The sequence below is a fragment of the Carlito syrichta genome, unplaced genomic scaffold (assembly GCF_000164805.1).
Source record: "Carlito syrichta isolate Samal-C Ts95f unplaced genomic scaffold, Tarsius_syrichta-2.0.1 Scaffold115961, whole genome shotgun sequence".
In the NCBI taxonomy this organism is placed as follows: domain Eukaryota; kingdom Metazoa; phylum Chordata; class Mammalia; order Primates; family Tarsiidae; genus Carlito; species Carlito syrichta.
The window spans coordinates 255,607-271,629 of NW_007060057.1; the positions used below are offsets into that span (position 1 = coordinate 255,607).

At 31.6% G+C, this 16,023-nt stretch overlaps 1 protein-coding gene across 7 annotated transcripts in view; it reads right to left on the bottom strand.

Annotated features, from left to right (window-relative positions):
- The window catches only part of DLG1 (discs large MAGUK scaffold protein 1), a 102,653-nt gene that overhangs the window by 39,586 nt on the left and 47,044 nt on the right, over window positions 1–16,023 (bottom strand). For 3 of the 7 annotated variants that reach the window (XM_021706768.1, XM_008074153.1, XM_021706758.1), the window contains exons 5-8: window positions 15,006–15,120; window positions 11,350–11,526; window positions 7,775–7,841; window positions 3,566–3,665 (exon numbers count right to left, since the gene is read on the bottom strand). In XM_021706768.1, coding sequence (XP_021562443.1) covers window positions 3,566–3,665; window positions 7,775–7,841; window positions 11,350–11,526; window positions 15,006–15,120 — 459 coding nt within the window. Of the gene's footprint in view, window positions 1–2,809; window positions 2,844–3,565; window positions 3,666–7,774; window positions 7,842–11,349; window positions 11,527–15,005; window positions 15,121–16,023 lie in introns of all 7 variants that reach the window. The other 4 variants (XM_021706778.1, XM_021706773.1, XM_021706770.1 and 1 more) reach the window with 2 other exon arrangements.

Here is a 16,023-nt window from a genome sequence, read left to right on the forward strand (position 1 = left end):
TGGATTGAAAAATTTCAACGAACCCCAAACAGAATATATACAAAGTCCCAAACTATACAAAACCAACAAATAATGCAACTTATTTATATCACTATAAATAATTTTACTCATATCATTTTTATAACACAAATGAAAATAAGTCTAGTTTTGGCATCTAAGCTCTGCACAACTATGCTTACATTTTTCAAATGAGAAGAAAGGAAAGAGATACATAACTGAGGAAGATTTTAAAGTGTTACACAAAATGGAAAGTTGTAAAACTGGAAAGGCTACCTATAATAGGAACAAACCTTGTCTGAAACTGTATGTTATTATTTCACTTCTGAGTACCTTACATATCTTCTACTGAGTTATATTTCCTTTTAGTCTCTGTTAAGGGAATCTTATCCAGTTTTATTCCCTTGAGCTTTTTTCAGAATTACCTCATTAAAGCATAAAAGCAGCACTGTTTCCATTTCTAGCTTTTCATACCATGATGATTTAGTTGCAATCTCCCAGACTTCCATTATACTGTTCTGTTAGTCAAAATTAGGTTTGGAAAAACAATTTATCTCATTGTTTCCTCTATTGTCAACAGGACAAATCAATAATTTACTAGACTTTTCAGAATGAAAAAGTGACTAAATTTATGTATATAAGAAGTATTCTCTTGTATCACTTCTGTTTCTCTTTTCGCTCTTCAATTAAACACCCCATTTTTCATAGGTTGTGTGAATTCACACAGGCAGATGTACATTTTTCTTGATATTCAGTGTTATTCTATGACTCTTCAGTAGGTTTGTTTCGCTGGAATAATTAACCTTTCTGCTTGGAGTCCTTTCATGAGTCCTGCTCCAACAAGGTTTAATGTCTACCTATATTAGTTTGCATTTTTTAATATTAAAATCTTACAAGATTTTGCTTAGTTTATTTCCTATATTCTGAACTTTAGAATACAGAAACTGAGGCCTCAAGTAATATCTTTGGACACACCCTTCCTCCCAGTATTTTCTATTACCTAACTACCATGTCAACTGATTTATGTGATCCGTTTCATGTGGTAACTTCCATCATATCCAGTTTTAGAATCTTACTGATATTTTCCTGTCTTCTTCCACATTTTCTTAATGCAATCTTGATCTGATCATCAGGCTACACGGTGAATAAATTCTTTCAGTTCTTGTGAGATGAAGTACAGAAATCTAACATTCAAGGGATCTTGGGTCACTGTGCAGAAAATAAAGTCTTCTTCTAAATAACATTGTCTAGTAATCGGTTATCATTTTTGTATTGCTTTTCTTCCCAAGTCCAATCCTCAATTAGAATCAGAGATACAGGATCAAGGTGCAATTATCATCTATCATAATATCAATATGGGACGTAAATTCTTCATTTACTTCTTTTTTTCTACCAGTTTTCCATAAGTCTCTGTTGACTCAACAGATAAGAAATCTGTGGGTCCATTTGCTAATACATACCACTTCAAAAATACATCATCAATCTCAAAATGAATTCTGTAGCATTAATAATCTGCAGTAACATGTTCTAGTTTTTAGGGTGTTTTCACAGATATTTCTCCCCAAATGTAAAAGATTAAAAAAAAGGTGTCACTAGTGATAGGAAATCTGTGGCCCTTCTAAATCTAAAAAGGTATATGCAAATAACAAGGTATGTCTCATTGAAAAACATTATACATTAAGCATACTATCTTTCATCTGATACAAATCTAAGTTATTAAGGCTGAAATAAAAGTCAAGTACCTACAGTTTAGATTAACATTCCAGTATAAAGTTAGCATAAATCAGGAAAAAAATCTTTTGTGAAACTTAATGTTTACTAATGTAGATCTTAGAAAGTTTAAAGATATTGGCTATATGCTTAATGGTCAATAAATTACAAATAAATAAGTTTTCAAAATTCTTAATAATCCAAATGGAAAGAACCATTTAGAAAAAAATAGTCTAAAAGATGACTTCTGTGAATTACTGTCACCTAAGATTTTAAAATAATATTTGGTAAATCTTCATAGTTAGACAACTTGAAAACACACACATTTAAAATTTTGCTTGCTAAAATGGCTTCTTGCTTCATTTATTAATTCCAACATTCATTGTTTTCTATATACCAGGCTCTGTGCCAAGTTTTATATAATTAAGTAACTAGCTAGAAAATTAAACAAGAACAACAGCAACAAAAACCAAAACCAACAACAATATCCTGGTTAAAGGAAAACCAAAACATATTTCTCCTAACTCTTCCCATAATTTATAACCCTCTTAATAAAAGTACATAATTTATTCTTTAAACAAACTGCTACTTGAAATTGATAACTGTAATTCTTCTCTAACAATTAAGGTCTATTGTGTTTTAAACTTTTATATTATAAGTGATGCTTTCCTAACACATAATTGAAGTGATTTTAACTTATTTTCACAAAAAAAGGGAGATATAAAACTCCAAGAAGCATATCTCTACGTTCTAATAACAGGGGCAGGTAATACTTTTACAAAAAAAACTTTAAAAAGTCTTTATATTTAAAAAATCCCTAGCAAAAAGGAACTGCCATAAAAAATTACAAAAAGGAAAAATATTTATAATCAGAGGGTTTTTCAAGTGACACATGAAAAATGGAAAACAAGAAAAATAAAAATTATATATTATGGAATTAGAAATTCCAAGCATGTTATAAATATGAAAAGTCTAAAAGCAATCTAAATCATACACCTCCTTAAGCCAGAAGGGCACTACCATAAATTTTAAAATGTATCTGAATACGGTAGGTCTGCAGATGGAGGTTAAAAAATAACTTGGGTGTGTTTTGATCACTTACTCAGGCCTTTTGATCCCATGTCGTCAGGGATCTCCTGTAGAGAGTAGTTCCCAGAGAGCAAGCAATAAAAAGATAATCAAAGAAAATAGTTGTCAGTAATGCATAAAATTGGTGCTACAGTAAGAGACAGTTCCAAGACCATTACAGGTACACATATCTTACAGAGCATTTTTGTAAATTTCTGGGAGTTTGAAATGAGCTAGAAGCTAAGTGATCTACCAAAAGAATGTAAGTTCTAGCTTGGAGACTGATTAGAGAAGTAAAATTTTAGATCATTTCTTGCTGTTTTAAAAGTAAACTTCAGACCGTCTACATATAATGAAAAAATAGGATAAACTGAAATGATTCCAGACAATCTATTATCAAAAACTGGCAATTTTACACCTACAAATCAATAGGTAGCTTCTCAGGTATTCATGTTCTTCCTCCAAAATATTCTTTGAATGTGTAAATAGTAAGTGTTTTTCATAAAAATTCCTCCTTCAAATAATTCTATTTTATCTATTTACATACTTATATATTTAAGTAATAAACATATACATTAAAATATTGTTTATTTTAAATTAAAAATTCCTAAGGTGCTAGAAAAAGTTAAGATTGGCATATAAATTAATTTATACCTGTTAAGTTGCCCCTGGTTAAGACAATCAGTAACCTGTTGCAGCTCTTGAAACTGTCTCTATGGTAACAACCAACTGCAGGGCAGTAGGTCCCTCTATATGTCTTTTCAGTTGACCACTGGATCCACATACTTACGATCAGCATCACTTGTTTCCTGCTCACTCTGGTCCTTGTTCTTGTAGAAGGGGAATTTTCGGGAAAAGAGGTTCTTTTTACGCTTGTCATTGAATGACTGCTGAAGAAGAGAAGGAGGGGCAAAACAAAGGGATGTCTACTGTCTGTGTGTACAAAGGCCCAGCCTAGCAGCTCTGTGGAAGCTGACTCCTATGACCACAGTGTGCAGCTTGTTTATGAATTTTACTTTAATAAATTATAAAGTGAATTTCCAATTTTGCATAAGTTTCTCTAATTCTAACATTTTGCAACTGAAAACACTAAAAAATTTTAGAGTGTAATACAGTTATATCTAAAAATAAAAATGCGCTTGACCAAAAAAGGTAATAATAGATCAGATTAATTACTACTGTAGTACAAATCAAGCTAACATTTGTGTATGTCAGTTCATATTTTTCAAGAAAAATTTCCAAGTACTAGGTGTCCTATATAAAAAGTTATTTTGCTACTCAATTATTTTTTATATACCAGTTAGTAATTGGCCTGCACATAGTTATTCCTTTGTTCTTTTTTTTTGTGGCTACAATGAACAGAAACGCCACTGTTAAAAAATTAAACCAAAACAACTATGAGAAAGTTGCTAATGCAGAATATTTCAAAACAAACAACCTTAATCCTTTTTTTGTTTGAAGAGGACAAAAGGTAACTAAATGCTTATGGTATGAATCCGAAAATGGGAAGAAAACCAAGAGGTCCACCAAGCACACAGAGTCCAGCAAAAGATTTGCTAATGCTATTTAAGCCAAGGGAGATAAGTCAGAAGTCACCTGGCCAACTTTAATGCTATCAGGACTGATTTACTTATTCTTAAGCTCTAATATAATTATCTGTTTTAAAAAGTATATATAAATAAAATAGAACATCATTCAATCCACTGGCACCATGTCCTTCAAAGAGAATAAAAAGTTTGGTCCTATCAAAGCCACAAAGGCAATTAAGATTGTAACAGTATCGACATAATTGCTATGTAGGAGTTGAGCAGATGATTTTACACCCTTTGTTGCACAGATGTTGAAAGCCATTTTTTTCCCCTTGAATGCCCCATTTGTGCATTCATAGATTTAAGAGCATGTAGCACAAAGAATGATGAGGCTATTAAGGAAAAAGAGCTTCTTTTATAATTTCTCTGTCATAGACATCCATATTTTGAAATACATGGCCTTACCTACTAATGATACTAGGGATTATTATTATTTTGAGGGGGAGGAGAAGGGAAAGGGAACAATACAAAGGATAGAAATTTCATTTTGATTTTTCTTGAATTCATCCATGTCTTAAGATGCGACATAATTATTTTGAAGCATATTGACACCAGGCAGTATTTTTCTGGCACGTCCATATTTTAAGTATGCGATGCCAGATGACTAAGCTATTTAAGTAGATTAAAGTGACTTTTAGTTCCAATTCTGTGATTTGAGAAGGTTTATTCTGATAAGGATCTTTACAAATACAAAGTTAAACTTTCATTTTTTACCTTTTTATATCATTAATTCAGGATTAGTAAGTTTATAGTTCATTAGCCAAGCAGATTGTCTTGATTTACAATTTGTATTTTGAAGGTTCTGAGGAATTAGATGACAGAGAACTCTAAGCAGAAGTTAAAAAATCTCCAAGTTGAGAAAAAGTTTTGTGAAGAAATATGGGGGGGATTTATAACTACTTTATAAACTGCCAAGTAGCGTTATTTGAATAAAAATCTTTGCTTGAATCCAAATTTAGAAAGGAGAAAGAGAAGAAAAATTTAAGTTTTAGTAGAGAAAAAAATAACAATAATCTAATTTAGAGAAGAACTAAATCTTTTTGTTCATAAGAATCACTGATTTTGAATTTACCAATAATTTCTACGATAGCTGATAAAACTGATATTTTTTAAATAAAAGGTTATTTACCACTCTTACTGCATATATAGTGGTCAGAGTCAGTTTCACAGCAAACATGAAGTTTAAAATGTTTTGATTCATATTATCTTTGCAGTTAGCCAAAGTGAGATATCATAAAGATATCATAATACAGAAAAGAAAGAAATGCTTGTTAGTTAAGCAATGTATTAATTGTATTACATTTAATTATACTCCAGGTGAAAAACTTAATAGAAGTTGAAAATAAAAATAGTACAAGCAAACAAGACAAAAACGTATAGGGAAAACACAAAACTGAAGAGACCTGCTACCTCCAGTTTCTCTATGTTTTCAAGCAAAAAATATTATGTTTAACTGCTTATTATCATTAATGCTGTATTGCAAGAGAAACAGTGTAACACATGTAAGAACTGATAAAATACCACAAATTCATAATATATACATTAAACATCTAAATATATAGTTTTTATATGTAGTATTTCACAATAGCCAAATGAATGTTAGAAATGTTAATGAGAAACTGAAATGTTATAAGTCTGTAGTAAAAATAAAGTCTATAAATCACTATGTAAGAAAAGGAAAAGGAGGAATAAGATTACAGAAAGTAACATTATTATAGAAAGAAATGCAGTTCTGCATCAATGGCAAGCGTATTTTTTACCCCACTCAGTATCATGCATAGTTTTGGTGCTGTGTTAGAACACAGTGACTGTGCATAAAGTTGGTTACAGTCAACAAACAAGACTAAGATTTAAATATATCGTTAATTCAGTTAACTTCTTACATTATGAAAGAAAAGTTACAACATGCAACCTCTTTTTCAATTCATCAATGCTGTATTGAACTGAATTATTTTTAAAGACGTACAAAAAACAAGCACAAAAAATACCGTACATATTTCAAATCCTGAGCCTTTGCTTGGGAGTTTTCCTCCAATAAAAATTTGTTTTAAATATTGCTTCAGATCATACTACATATATAATTTGATATTTTCTGAAAGCTACAAGTTAATTTTAAAGGAATTTATCATTAAAAAATAACTGTAAGTTGGGCTCGGTGGCTCAGTCTGTAATCCCGCGCCTATGGGAGGCTGAGGTGAGTGGATTGCCTGAGCCTGCGGGTTCTAGACCTGCCTGGACAACTTGGCGAGACCTCATCTCTACAATAAATCAAAAAATTAGCCGGGTGTGGTAGCGCGTGCCTGTAGTTCCAGCTACTTGGAAGGCTGAGGCGAAAGGATCACAGGAGCCCAGCAGGTCGAGGCTGCAATGGCCGGGAACTGGCCACTGCCCTCCAGCCTGGGCGACAGTGAGACTTCAACTCAAAAAAAAAAAAAAAAAAAAAAAAAAAAAAAGAAAAGAAAAACAACTGTATTATACAATTTACTCAGACTTAATTTTTTGGACCAAAGATCACATTTCTTATCTTTTACATTTTAAACAGTTAAATTTGAGCGCTTAGTGATATCAGAGATATACAGAGAATAAATTTATTCGCTAAGTTAACTTTCCACATTCATTTCAAATATGATAAAGAGACTTGTTTAACACAACATGTATTCAGTTCTTTCTTCAGGCTTACTGCTAGAATATTCCACTGAGTTTAAGATAATTAGAAATTTCATATATAGTACAGGATGAAGCCTGTACTATCTTTCTCATGTATTGATGCTCAAAATTTTCATATTCAATCAGAGGGCTTAAAATAAAGGAAAAAATAAACATACATCTAAAATATGAAAGAATTTCGATATATTTCTCGACCATATACAAACCTCTCCACTTGACTGGTACTTTCCTAATTCTCTCCAAATAAAAATGCATATTGATTGCAACATTTCAAATATGGATTCTTTTAATAAATTATATCAGTAATAATAAGGAGAAAAAATAAGGGAATACCTATAAATCCACTCCCAATAACTTCTAAACTTAGATTTAGACTCAGTTAATAATATGTTGGGGGGACTTATTTTCTTAGAGGAGTCATAATACCAGATAACAGAAATTTCTAACTGGACATTTGAACGAAGGCTAAATTTATTTCATATATAAAAACAAGTTTGGCCAAAAGAATGTTACTAAGAATTTATCAAATGACAGTTTTGGTAATTTGGAAAGGTCTGTGAGAAATGGGTGCTTTAATTTAATAAATGCTTACTTTAGTGTCTATTCTTGTAAAGTACCACAGCAAGAACTAACCATGGCTAAATCCTTTTCATTTTATTAATGTAGCTCAAACAAGACTTTTATGAAAAGGTCTCTTAGCCTCAATTATTACTTTCCAGAAACCAGAGATTTCATATACTCACCCCTTTATCTCTTGTTTTAGAATTGAATTTAACTGTTTTTAACCGGGCTCGTTCTTTCTTCTCAACCCTGTCAAAATACAGAATGTTATTTTTTAAGTAAACCACATATATCTAGGGGTTTTAGTAGAACTTATCAGAACTGATATTTTTGTAATGGGCATTTTTTTAATATTCTAAAACATTTAGGAGCCATCTAGGTTTGTATCTTCAAATAAGAGTTGCCAAAAAATGAAACATAGGGCTCATTTTATTCTATAAAACAAAACTACTCATAAAATACCAAAATTTAGCACATATGTGTATATTTGAATATTCACTAAAAACAGAATTATATTCAAAGTATTATGAGGCACCATTTCTGAGTTTAGCAATTTTCCAGGTTTTGTTTTTTAAATATTAGCTTATCAAGGAACACATATGCTAAAAATTAAAGCTTTAGAGAGGCAAAGCAAACATGATAAAATGTTAACAACTGATGTAAGTTGAAGGATATGGATGTTCATTGTACTATTGCATTTTTTTTGTACTTTTCCGTAGCTCTGGAATTTTTAATTTTTAAGAAGGTGGGAAATAAAAAAAATTAAGCTTAACTCCAATGGTATAAATGTGTACATATATAAAGTAATCAGTTATAGTGTATAAAATAGGAGTTTTCAAGTATTTTTGAAGGGATATATAAGAACTGGTAACCTTAGTTATTTCTATTAAGGTGAAATGGGTGTCTCAGGAAGGAGCCAGAATAGCTTTTATATCTTTTTAATTTTAAACTGTTACCTATGCAAAATAAGCAAGCCAATAAAACTGCAACAATAAAATTTTCAAGTGGATTGTAACACTGATGGGAACCTTGCAAAATCTCACGTACATTAAGCTTTTTATAAAACCTCAGATTTCAACATAGCAATTATGTTTGTACATAGCAGAAAAGCCTAACCAAACAGCATCTAAATAAATGCATTTTCTTTTTTTTCTGTATTATCTAGCTATACGGTTTTACTATGAGAACACAATCTTGGCACTCATGAATTTAAAACTCATGATTTTTACTATTCCAGGAGCAATCCTGAGGCTTCATGATATGAATAATAATATAATCTTGCCTAGATACTTATTGAAGGCATCACAAAGCTAGCATTTAGTGAGTGAGCACTTACAACACAATTTAGTTTTCTAATCCTTATTTTGTTCAGTAAATAGTTCAGTGACTTAAACTGTGTATATTTGTAAACTATTCCTGAAAAAAAGTCAAGAATTGTAGGAATTACAATTCCTTATACTATTATTAGAAATAAAGAGGTCTAAGAAAGAGACAGCTCTATGTAAGAAAACGTAAGTTCTGAATACATTCAAGAGTGAAATGGCATAATTAGTTGTGTTGCATATTGTATTCTATAGGAGTAGAATTATGTTCTACAATGCTACTCATAAATTTGGGAATTGGTGAAGGTAAAGATAATATCTCTACTCTTTTCTTTAAAACACAATTTATAATATTTTTACACACACACATGCACACCAACAAAATAAGTATTTTTTTCTTGGTTATAGGCACACATAAAGCCTTTACAAGATATGAGACTCCAAAAGATAAGATAATTTTTAGGATCTCTGATCTTGATATTTAAGATGTGAGGTTTCTACTGATTCAACAAGTCACAGAAGAAGCACTTTTAAGTTTAAAGCAGACTAGGTTCTATTTCGGGAAAAAAACTTATGCTGAGGGCCTGCATTGCTAAAAGAGGATTTGCCATGAAACATAAGATCTAGCCAAGCGCTGGGCTCGGGGGCTCAGCCTGTAATCCTGCGCCTTTGGGAGGCTGAGGTGAGTGGATTGCCTGAGCCTGCGGGTTTGAGACCCGCCTGGGCAGGCGAGACCTCATCTCTACAATAAAATTAAAAAAAAATTAGCCGGGCGTGGTAGCGCGCGCCTGTAATTCTGGCTACACGGAAGGCTGAGGCGGAAGGATCGCCGAAGCCCAGCAGGTCGAGGCTGCGGTGGCCGGGAGCAGACACTGCACTCCAGTCTGGGTGACAGAGTGAGACTCCAACTCAAAAAAAAAGATCTAGCCAAGCAATTGGATCTTGCTAAATATATGTATCTAAATAACAACAGTGACAAACCCCAAAACCATAATTACAAATCTTGGTTATACTTTAATAATATACTCTTCAACTTCCACAAACAGGTAAACATATATGTATAGAGGTCTATACATAGTTATAAGAGTAGGTATACCTATCAATGACAGTGACTCCAACATAATAAATCCAACTCATTGATAAAAGAATAAAATCATTACATCATAACCTTGACCTGAAACAAATTAATTAGCTATTATTATAAACATCATTTTTTCATTAACCATTCTTGCTGGCTATCCTAAAACTTTTAAAAGCTTTATTAACGATTTAGCTGAATCCAATCCCATAAATAAAGTATCCTGAAGAAATTATGAACTAGTATTTTAATATCTTTCCCACAAAAGTAGAGACATTCAATGGCATTTTATAGGTCTCAGAAGGAGTCCTCTAAGCTGGGATCATCCTTTGCAAAGGCAGCCTGCACTTAATCACTTTTGCTACTAGATGCTAAGTATGCACCAATGAATCACTAAAATGAATGATTAAAAGCAAAGAGGAGACTAGTGGACTGCAAGTACATCTAATTTAAGCAGGAAAAAAGAGAGGTAAAGCATACTATCATAGATTCTAAAATATTTTGCATTTATTTTCATTGTTAAATCTAAAGGGGAGAATTCATGCAATCAAAAGCTCTGAAAATTTAGGTCCTCTTACCACCTACACCAAGTACAGACACATTTAATTCTCTCTCCCTCTACTGTTATAGATAAATGGCACAATGACTTAAAACATATTTATTTTGCTTTTAGCAAGTAGTAGTAGCTTTAGAGAAATTTCTGTTTGGCGGCCTGTTTTCTAGTTATATCATTGATTACAATTCCACATGAATACAATTAAATGGTTGTGAAGCACAATATGAAAAACCAAACATGAAATCATCATTTCAGTAAAAAAACCTTTTTTTTCCCAGTTGTCTTGGTGATTATTTATTTTTAATTGCATATATTTAAGGTGTGCAACTTAAGGATTTGATACAAGTATACATTGTGAAATAATCACTATACTCAATCTAATGACCATATCTATCACCTTATCTAGTTACCATTTTTTGTGTATGGTGAGAACATTTAAGATTTATCCTCTTAGCAAAATTCAAGTATACAATACAATTCTGTAACCTACGGTCCCCATATTATACATTAGATGTCCAGAATTATTTATCTTGCATAACTGAAGCTTTACCTTTGTATCTCCCCATTTCCTCCTCCAAAGCCCTGTAACCACCATTCTACTCCCTGTAAGAGTTTGAGTATTTTAGATTTCACATAAAAATGTGATCATACAATTTTTGTTTTTCTGTGACCAGCTTATTTTACTTAGCATAATGTACTGCAGGTCCATCCATGTTGTCACAAAGTAAAATAAATTTAAAGGAACAACAACGATTTATGTTGACCTATGTTCAAGTGGTAAGAAAAAGAGACTTATATTACCTGCGTTTACTGGGGATCACTCCAACTTCATCGCTCTCACCATCTGGTGTAACCTGCCTGGCCTGCCACCATTCATCATCAGAAGCATTAATGACATGAAGAATATCTCCAAATTTGAAGTTCAAACCCTGACTGGGAAGGCCACTGTCTTTAGTCTTGTCATAATCAAAAAGGGCTCTAGATTCAGAAGAAAAAAGGTTACCATTACTTGTTATAATGATATTGGCCATTAACTTACATAAAGGATTCTGAAAGTGTATGTAATTTGGATAACAAAACAATATACTATGGTAGGCCAAATAATGTCCAGTTCACTTTTGCACTATATACAAGACAAACAAGAAATAGCAAAATCAGCCTGTTATGAAAATAGTTTGTAATTAGGTATATTTTGGAATATTGTAAAAGAAGTTAAAAAAATGATTTTAATACAATCCAGTGGTAACTTACATTGAATTCTAAAATGAAGACAAAGCTAGAAAGTTCTAAATTAAAAAACAAAAAGTAAACATGAGGAGATACTCTTCTCTTTACTTTGATGAGACATACTTTGGAAAACAAATTGCCTGATAAATATGATTTGTTACTTGTGGACCTTAAGACTAGATTAACATAGTGTCAAATCTGCCAGTTAACCATTTCTTCTATTCACAAAACTAGAGTTAATTGGGTTTGCACAGTCATTAACAATAATGAAAACTAACTATCAGTTGCCAAATATTTTGGAAAAAATATTAATGTGGTAATTGCAAAATGAGAATATTTTAAAATCTGATAAAAAGAAAATACCACATCCTATCATTTCATTAATGTATAATATTTAAGTGAATTAATTTCTTAAGTCCAAATAAGCTCTCTCAAGAGTACAGGAAAGGAACAATTACATTTATAATACAGTTTATTCATTCTTTTACTCTAATTTGGTATCTGGAAATTAGATCATATTCTTTTTCATGCTACTCAACTTTTTTTTTTAAGAGATGGGGTCTTGCTCTGTCACCCAGGTGGGAATGCAGTGGTGCAATCATAGTTCACTGTAGCCTCAAATTCCTGGGCTCAAGTGCTCTTCCTGCCTCAGTCTCCTGGGTATTTGTGACTGACTACAAGTGTACAACCCTGTGCCTAGCTAATTAAGAAAAATTTTTTTGTGGGGACAGGGTCTTGCTATGCTGCCTAAACTCATCTCAAACTCCTAGCCTCAAGCGATCTTCCCACCTTGGCCTTCCAAAGTGCTGAGATTACAGGACAGAGCAAACATGCCTGTCCTCAACTTTTGAGAACTCATCTCTTGAAGTAACAACTCAAGAAGTAAAATTCCTTAAGGGTAAAATGAATGAACTAGTAATTAGTGGTTTTCAAATGTGTTCTTTCAAGTTCTTTCAGGGGATAAAGGGATAAGGGAAGTAGGCAGGAATCAAAAGTGGGACAGGCCTACTTATACAGACAGAAAATGAGGGTGCAAATAAGCATAATATTTAAAAAAGAAAATAAAGAACCTTAAGAGGCAGTAAACTGTCAAGATTTACTGTAAGAATACTATCCCAGCATTTGTTATAAAAAATTTATCTATAAATCACAAAAGTAATATATTACTGATGAACAATGGACCAAAGAAAATAAATCTACAATCTCTACTTATGTTAGCATTTTAGCTTTATCTTTTAATATAGTTGATTTATAAAAAGGAAACCAAAGAAACATATGTGAGTTATTAATCCTAAGAGTACAATACATAACTGCTGACTTACTATCTAACCTAAGACAACACATAAAATCTTTACCAGTAATTCACATTCACCTATGTATTTTCCCTGATCCTGCTTCTGTCAAATCATGAGTTAACCGTTAACCACTATTAGAAGGTAACTATCATTTTTGTTTGTTATTTCCTCAACCCTTATTATTTATTTGGTTGGTTTGGTTTTATCACATATATACGAATGACTAAACAATACACGTTTTTGTTTCAGAGCTTTATAAAAAGGTATACTGTAGCCATCCCCCAATCCCGCTTTTACTCTGTAATTAAAAATTTGTTGACTAAAAGAACCAAAAGACCTGGTAGTATTCACATACAGTCCCAGCCACTTGGGAAGCTGAGGCAAGGTGGCAGGTAGGATCTCCTGAGCCTAAGAGTTAGACTCTGTCTTTAAAAAAAAGAACCACAAGACTTCTGAACTATGAAGAACTATGGCAGATTGGCTACATGCATCTATTTGTTCTTCATCTTGACTCACTAAAATGACAAACAGAAAAAATAAAAAAGAGAGACGATGACAGGAGAAAAGAGATTTTTAAATGTATTTTGGATGATGATAACTAAACTTGGCAGAATGAAGAAAGCTGTAACTGGGGTACCCAAAGAGAGAGATATTGAAACAAATCTTATTCTACAAGAATGCTAGAAAAGTTCATGAATTACTGGTGTACAGAAGTACTAAGGTAGGTAGGCAGGGATAATAAACTAATAAAAGGCAACATCTATTAATTATAATAAAACTAGAAAAATACATAAGCAGAAAGAAAAAGAATAAAAATCTGTAAATTTTTTACTTTTCTGTGGATTTGTATACATACTTTCAAAAACTTGGAAACACGAGTTTAATAAGTATGTCAAGAATTGGTGGAGGGCGAGAAGAGAAAAATGTGATATATTTAACATTTCTATGGTAAAAGAAACAAAAGGGGTAGCAATAGAAGGAAAGAAGAAAAGTTTAATTTATCATAGAATAAAATTATTTGAAACAAGTCATATCATACAGATTGCGTTTGTGTGTATATAGATATACACACACATATACATGCATGTGTGTATCTATAGACACACAGATGTGTATAGAATACATATCTATTTATGAAATGTATATCACCTCTAATCAGAAGGATAAATGAAACACATTTGGGATAGGTTCCACAATAGGATCAGGAGGAATGAGAGAATAATTAATGAAGAATGGTTCAGATTACTTGTAGGGCTTAACTAATGTAACAATAATAGTATAAATATTTTATTAAAATAAAGTATACAGAGTACAAATAAATGGAATTTCCTTTTAAAGTCTTATTAGTCAGTGAAATAAAAAAGAGTTTATATACTATCTATTCAATATTATTAGACCTATCTTGACACATTTATGTGTTATGGAAAAATAATATGTTTGCCTTCTTCCACCTGTCTAAAATATACATGTAGAAATTTCCTGAATATGTATTCTTTCTGGGGCTATTCACATTTTAAGCTATGATTTTCATATGCTCCCTTTGCTATTATGGAAACTGCCATGGCCGTTAAATGTTACTCAAATGGAGACTATTATATTACTATAAAAGGATACAGGTAAATCAAAGTGTTGGATGATATGACATATCAAGCTTGTAGTCACTACTAAAACATCAACCTAAAAAAATTACTGGTCCACAGAAATTTCTTTATCATATCACTATTATTCAAGGGTTGTACAACTTACATTAACAAAATTACAGTAATATTCCAATTCTCGAAAGATATACTATGAGGGAATCAATCATTTAAAAAAGATTTTTACTGATTCGCAATATATATTTCCATATTAATACTAAGTTATAGCAAAAAATATAAAATAACTTGCATGCATAAATAATTAAGAGTTGTTATAATTATAAGTAAAAAAATTTACCTGACATAGAGGGATCGCTTCTGGCTAGTTCGAAGAGAACCTGACCCTGAACTAATACTACTATTCATCATCTGCTCCCGTAAATCATGTATTTTAGCTTCAAAACGACTGTATTCTGATGAGGAAAAAGAGAAATAAATTTATATTTTATAGTCTCAAAAATAAGTTTCTTAAAGATAAAGTGTTAAATATGTAAACTGTCTTACAATTAATTAAATGTGGCAAGAACCTTAAAATAGTAACCTTATAAAATTTTGTCCGATACGAAAATTATAAAAAATTAATAGCCTTCCAAATTATAGCATGAATTAGAATTGGCTGAGTTAGAATATTTTCCATATGCTATTTTAAAGTTCATATCTTACTTAATCAATTAAAAGACAATTACCATGCATCAGATAGCAGTAGGAATCTACATTATTGTCTAAATTAAGAGTAAATTTAAAAAAAATCAGGATTTGGCCTAATTTTTATATTAAAAAAGAAACCTATAAGAATTAACATACCAGTTGCTTTGATTACTAACTTTCTCCTCTTGAGAGGATCAAATTTAACTGATACTCTCTCTGTACAAACTTGTGCAGGGTCAATAATGGAAAATATGCTTTAGACAACTGACAAAATTAAATTTATTTTAACTCATTTTATAATCTATAAATTGTCAAACTGCAAAAATAAGACACAAAGTAATCTGAAGTAACATTCATAAACATTTTTATTTAAAAGATTTTAATACAAAAACAAGTATGATTTTGAAGTTGAATTATTTTAAACTATATTATATATTAAAAACTACTAAGTCTATTAATAACAAAAACCTTTGGCACTTTAAAAAAATACTGCAATTACATGGTTATACACACATATCTTTTTCTCTATAACACATTCTTTTACAGACAATTAGAGACAGGGTCTTGCTCTGTCACCCAGGCTGAAGTGCAGTGGCATAAGCATAGCTCACTGTCGTCACAAACTGGGATCAAGCAATTTTCCCGCGGCAGTCTCCCAAATAGCTGGG